The sequence below is a fragment of the Spinacia oleracea genome, chromosome 4 (assembly GCF_020520425.1).
Source record: "Spinacia oleracea cultivar Varoflay chromosome 4, BTI_SOV_V1, whole genome shotgun sequence".
NCBI lineage: Eukaryota > Viridiplantae > Streptophyta > Magnoliopsida > Caryophyllales > Amaranthaceae > Spinacia > Spinacia oleracea.
This window is the reverse complement of record NC_079490.1, coordinates 35,490,578-35,497,045: the sequence shown is the minus strand read 5'-3', so window position 1 is coordinate 35,497,045 and position 6,468 is coordinate 35,490,578. Positions and strand designations below refer to the sequence as shown.

The 6,468-nt window shown below is 39.9% G+C and overlaps 1 protein-coding gene across 1 annotated transcript; it reads left to right on the top strand.

Annotated features, from left to right (window-relative positions):
- Positions 1-787: 787 nt before the first annotated feature.
- LOC110803738 (uncharacterized) lies at positions 788-1,267 on the top strand. Its single transcript, XM_022009272.2, has one exon. It carries the CDS (start codon positions 788-790, stop codon positions 1,265-1,267), a length of 480 nt encoding a protein of 159 aa, XP_021864964.1.
- The last annotated feature ends 5,201 nt before the right edge of the window (positions 1,268-6,468 follow it).

Genomic DNA, 6,468 nt, shown 5'->3' with positions numbered 1-6,468 from the left:
CACATAGATATTTTAATTAATTAATTCATTATTAATATATACAACTCCATCCAAAATCAAACACTATAATTATTAAAAAAATAAATCTAAAATAAAATTCAATCCAAAATCAACACTAATCTAAAATAAAATTCAATCCAAAATCAAACAATAATCCAATATTAGAGCGCCACGTAGGAAATCTAATGGTTTTGATGAATGAAAAATAAGATTTCAATTTTTTTTATTTATGAATTAAATAAGTCGAGTGCCGCTTAGATAAATAATTAGGTGACATGTAGATAATAAATTACGAATACTACGTATATACAACTCCATCCAAAATCAACCACTCTAACAATTTAAAAATAAATTTTAAATGAAATTTAATCCAACATCAAGCACTGATCTAATATAATATATAAAATATAACAGTTGATAAATATAACAGTTTTATTTTAACTTAACAATTTAATAGAATTCGTGCATCGCACGGGCTAAAATCTTGTCATATTCTATTCTAAAGACAAGAGAAACCCTAATTCTCTATGTGCCTCCGTTAGAAGTGTTCATCCTAAAAGCAAACAATCTTGAGTGAGGTGTAAGCCATCAATCTCAAGACGGATTTGAACGTATCGGTGAACCAAGCAGAGGAACGAAATTTGGAGTTCTTGTTCGTGTTCGTGATTCGTTGAACTAGGGAAAACACGCTACAAACGTAAGTATTGCTTAATCTGTACTTTATACATGCTTCCTGGCTTTGGGGTTATTCCTCTATCATGTTATGTATTTAACTGTAAACCCCTACATGATCAATGATGGAGGTTCACACTTTTATGAGCGACATTTGGATGCGCTTCTGCGCAAATATAAAGTCTATCACCGCACTGGGCTAGCCTACAACCTTCAAACGACTGGGCAAGTTGAGGTCTCCAACCGGGAGATCAAATCTACTCTCAAGAAGGTGGTAGCAAAGTCTAGGAAAGACTTGAGCGATAAGCTGGATGATACTCTATGGGCATACCGGACTGCATTTAGGACACCTATTGGTACTTTCCCGTATCGATTAGTGTATGGTAAGGCATGTGATTTTCCGGTGGAAATGAAATACAAAGCTTTCTGGGAAATCAAGGCAATCAACATGGAAGTTAAGCTAGCCCGTGAGAAGCGGATACTACAGTTGAATGAGCTTGATGAGTTTAGATTACAAGCTTATGATAGTGCTCGAATATACAAAGAGAAGACCAAGCGATGGCATGACAGTCACATCCTTAAAGGAAGTTCGTAGTGGGTGACAAGGCTCTATTGTTTAACTCTAGACTTATGATATTTCCTGGAAAACTAAAGTCTAGATGGTCTAGGCCATTCAATGTGACCATGGTCAGTAAGTTCAGGTCTGTCGAGGTACAAAGTGATAAGGGTGAGAAGTTCAAAGTTAATGGACAACGTGTGAAGTTGTACCATGAGGGGGCTACTGTAGGAGTGGTTTATGTCCAACACCTCTAACCTCCTGTCCCATGTGCGACATTAAGGTAATGAGTTCGAGCGGGACCTGAAAATAAACCAGCGCTTTGCGGGAGGCAACCCGTATTTTATTGCTTACATTAGTGCAATTATGTATTTTTTAGGACTTTCTGTGTGTTTTTAGTATAGTTTATAATATTAGAGAGGTGAGAATAGGGGATTTCACTGTTCAAATGTTTAGTGGTGTGCAGGTTCGAGGCCCTAAGTTCGAAAAAGTTGACAAATAGCTGAAACGGGGTACCAGAACACCGCCTGATGGAAACCGGACGATGGGCACCCGATCGGGTGTGCGTTGATGAGATAATTAATAATTATTTTCGCCCGATAGGCGAACAATTGCCCGATCGAACTGCCAACGAGCTGTTCGCCAGATCGGGCGACTGGCTGCCCAATCTAGCGGATTTTTATGGAGTACTTTTGAAGTTTGAGGCATGTATTTTGGCTAAGGGAAGGTTTTTGAAGATTTAAGCCAGCCACCCGGTGGAGACCCGGTTAAGGGCGCCCGATCGGGTGCGTGTCGATGGGCAGAAATTTTATTTAGTTTGCCCGACGGGAGAACAGCTGCCCGATCGGACGGATATTGAGTCGATCGCCCGATCGGCCGGAGGGAGATTTACACGCATACACACACGAGATCCTCCTTCTTTTCTTTCTTTCATTCATTCATCTTCTTCAACCTCTCTCCTCTACCATTAACACCCAAACCCTTAAATCTTCAAACTTCCATATCTCACTCAATTCTCCACCAAATTCATCACTATTTGCATCAAATTCATCCTCACATCATCCTCTACATCCTCCACCCAATTAATTTCACCATCTCCCTCTCTCCACAAAAAACCCAAAAATCCCTAAAAACTCAAAAATCTCAACTTTCTCTTCTCTAATGACTTCAAGACCAAAAAGAATTGAACTTGCAGAGGGGCTACAAGGAGACAAGAAGAAGCATATACAAGCCAAGCACCACCACCACCGCAGATTGAGGCCGACCCCGACTTCCAAGAAATTATCCTCACGAGTGAGGAACAATGAGATCGGCTCGCCCACCTCAAGAAGAGGGAGGTAATTCAACCCACTTTATTTGTCAGAACTCTTTGGTTGAGATGGCTATTGAGAATGATGTTAAAAGATTATTTTATGGCGTTGGCCTAAAGGCAATGTATAGCATGTTGAGATTAACTTTCAAATGGTTAACGCTTGAGTTTTTGAGTTCATTTGAAGTGCATAAGAATGGGCATAAGGACATAGTACGTGTGTTATTTAGATTGATGAATCAAGATGTTCAAATGACTATTAGGGACTCTAGTAGGATTTTTGGGTTGTCTGTTGAGCATAATTGATTTCATGGGGAAGCCCACGATAATGCTGAAATATGGGGAAAATTGACCGTAAATGATGCGCCTGCTAGTTTACAATATTTACATGCTTCTAATGTTCAACACCCAGTCCCCATTGTCTTTTTTTGATTCCTAGGGTTTACTATCGTTGGGAGGGATGAGCCACAAAATGTTAGGAGTCAAGAGTTTGAGATTATTGGTGGTTATGTGTATGAAGGAGAGAATAGCTACATAATGAATTTGACCCACCACCTAGCTAGTCACCTCAAATCGGTGGCAATTCACTATTTTACCACACGTTTTACTTTTAGTGGGTTGATCACCCACATTGCCATGTCTACTGTGAATTTTGCTGAGGCAAACCATGTGCCGGTTCTGGGATGTAACTTGCTTTATTTTACATATTTTGTATCGCCGGCTATACGCCGAGCATCAGTTAATTTGCCCTGGTTCTATGTACTGGAATGTTTCAGAGGAACATGCTTTTCTTTTTGCCTGATCCTGAGGGCCGCACCAGGTTTCGACCCGGCCAAGAGCACTACCTCTTAGTGGGTGACAACATTGCACCTCTACCCCAACCACAACAGCCTCAACATCTTGAGCCTGAGCCTTACACCTACTTTTGCAGGGGAGGGCGTCGGGAAAGAGAGGCTAGAGCTAGTGCTAGCCCGGCTCCACAGGAGGAGCTTGGCGTTCTGGCGCCGCGCATGGATCAACTAGAGATCTGTTTCGATCACTTCGAGATGGATCACCAGAGGTCCATGTTCCCTATCTATGATCACTTTTCTAGGCAAGGAATTGTGCCTCTGGACTCCCAACACCCTTCTTGGTTTGGTTATCCCTCGGAGGGATACGGAGTTCCGGGAGCTAGAGGGATTTTCACACCCACTAGCTACTATGGGCACTCTGATTTTACGGGGTACGGAGAGGGTACTAGCGGTCATGGAGGCCATGGATATGATATGGATGATGGTGGCCCAAGCCACCAAGGATGAGTTTAGGATGGTTCCATACCCCTTTGAGCCAATGAGGAGATTGTCTGATTTAGCTTGGGGGGGGGGGGGGTGTACATTTCCATGTATATACTAGGTATGATTTCTCTTATTCCTTTCCATACTCTATTTATTGCTTTAGTATGTTTGTTTGCTTTATAAGATATATTTATTGCTTTAAAAAAAATACGTTCCGGTAAATACAAAAGTCATGCTTCCCTGTGCCCCTAGATTGAAAATTATTTTGATTCTTGGTATTTGATGACGAACGATGTTGATATGTTGGGCATGATTTGATACTCGACTATTTTGGTGCCTTAACATGAGTCAACTTTGACCAACTATTTGTGGACTTGGTGCTTGGCTAGTTGATTTAATTAGGAATATGTGTTAGCTTCCTGGTATGTCTTTGATTTTGAGTATTGGTTTACAACTGTTAGTAATTTTTTATGACTCATAAGCATGCACATTGACGAGGACGAAGCATTTTTTCTTTTAGGTGGCCTTCAGATGATTTTAGATACATTTGTTCCCTTCTTGCTACCCATGTTGTTGCCTGTGCCCTTTTATTCGGTGACTAACCATATTACAAGCCCATTAAGCCCCATTGGTTACTAGTCCCAAGCTTTTCTTGGGGGAGCTATTCGTGAGTGAGGTGAGGGAGTTGTAGTGTGATTTATTTGAGCACAATTTGGGTATTGGAAAAAGAAAGGGAGTTCTTTTTGTTCTTGTGTGGTGATTAGAAAAAAAATGAGAATAATTGTGAATTTGAAGGTTCCCAAAAGGGAGAAAAAGAAGAAAAAAAATTGAGCAAAAAGAAAAAAAAAGTTCATTACTTTCGGAAAAACTCAAAGCATAATTTCACTTAAGTGTTGTAATTTCATATTTTTACGAGTGATCGGTTATATTGATGAAAAGGTGGAAAAGTATAGTGTTTGTTGCATTATCATGTGTTGAGTGGGAGATTTGTGGTCATCATTTATGTTTGATCATGGGTTTCGCTAGGAGTTCTTGCTTCCCAAAGCCAATGCTTTATGCTCACATTTTTACCCAAAGTTACCACACCCTTACCTAAGCCTAACATTACAAGATTTGAAGACGTTCCGACCTTTGTGCATAGAGTCATATTAATGTGAAAGTAGTTGTTTATCAATGCAAGTTACGACATGACATATTCCGAGTCGACTGTTAGGTTGAGTGCATGTCCTTTTTAAACACAAGAGTGTTGTGAGTTTGGGAGGGAATTATTCACATATATTGTTGGGAGGAGAGCGAACGGGTAAATCATTTACCAACCACATAAATGAGTGAAGAGTGTGTAAGCACTAGTCTTGAATTCCATGTGCATTTGTGGTTCACTCTGCGTGACGATTGTTAGGGAGGATTTATGGTCGAATGGATTCGATTAGTTGGCATTGATGCATACTTGTTGGATTTTACCTTGAATCGTATCCATTGTTTTGAGATGTGTTTAGGGTGAAGTTGATTTATGTATTCATCTATGATTTCTTTGCTTAGGGGCAAGCAAAGATCTAGCTTGGGGAGTTTGATATATGCATTATTTATATTGTTTTGACCCCCGTCCCTTAGTACTTTCCTGTGTTAAATGAGATTTTAGGAGCCATTTTGAGTACTAATTTGTGTTGTGTAGTGTGTCTTAAGATTTCAAGTCGTTTGAAGAGAAATTGACATTTTTAGGCTCGTTTCGTGATATTACGAGCCACTATACGATCCCGAGTAGTTCGGGATGATCATTCTCAACTCTTAGGAGCCTATGATGTTCATGTTTGAGCCCCAAGAGTTAGACTAGGTCATTAAGATGAAGAAGTATGTATCGAGCCGGTATCCTTACGACTGGTGGGCGAAGGGAGACCAACTAGGCGAGCTAAAAGGAGAATTTCCTTTCGGCACGTGCCAGATCGGGCACCCACCCGGTGCCCATCGGGCGACTGTCATGCTGCAAGCAAGGAAGACTTTAATTCCGCCCGGCGGGGCCTGCCCGATCAGGCGGGTTGCGAGCTGTTCGCCTGATCGGGCGGCCCATTGCCCGATCGGGCGACGACCTATGGGCGCATTTTACTTAGTTTATTTCCGGTTTTTGGTTTTTTTTTGGGAAAGAATATAAATATAACCCTTAGTTATTTGTATGCGACATCTTATTCTCTAGTATTAGAACATCTTACTTAGTTTATTCTCTAAAACCTTGTTAAACACTTATTTTTATTTTAATTAAAGTTGAACCTTTCAATTATTTCCTCGTTCTTCGTTTAGGTATTATTTCGTTCCTTAACTTTATTATTCATTTTCAATTCATTCCTTTGTTTTATTAATTGCTTTAAATCACGCTTTCATTAAATATTGTTATTTTATTTAATTCAATCATGCGTGAGTAGTTAATTTTCTAGGGTTTAGGGGATCCATGAATGCATGATTGGGATTGGATTTGGACTAGGACTTGAGTATTGATTAATTGATTGTGATTTCTATAGCTTATTTTAATTGTTCGTCAATTCTGTTCGACCGGACTATTTTGATTGAGTTTGATTAACCTTAGATTATACGCCGAGATCTATAAATCTGATGATTTTAATTGACTTGTGGCTATTAGATAGAGTTTATTTTTGGTACATAGCGAG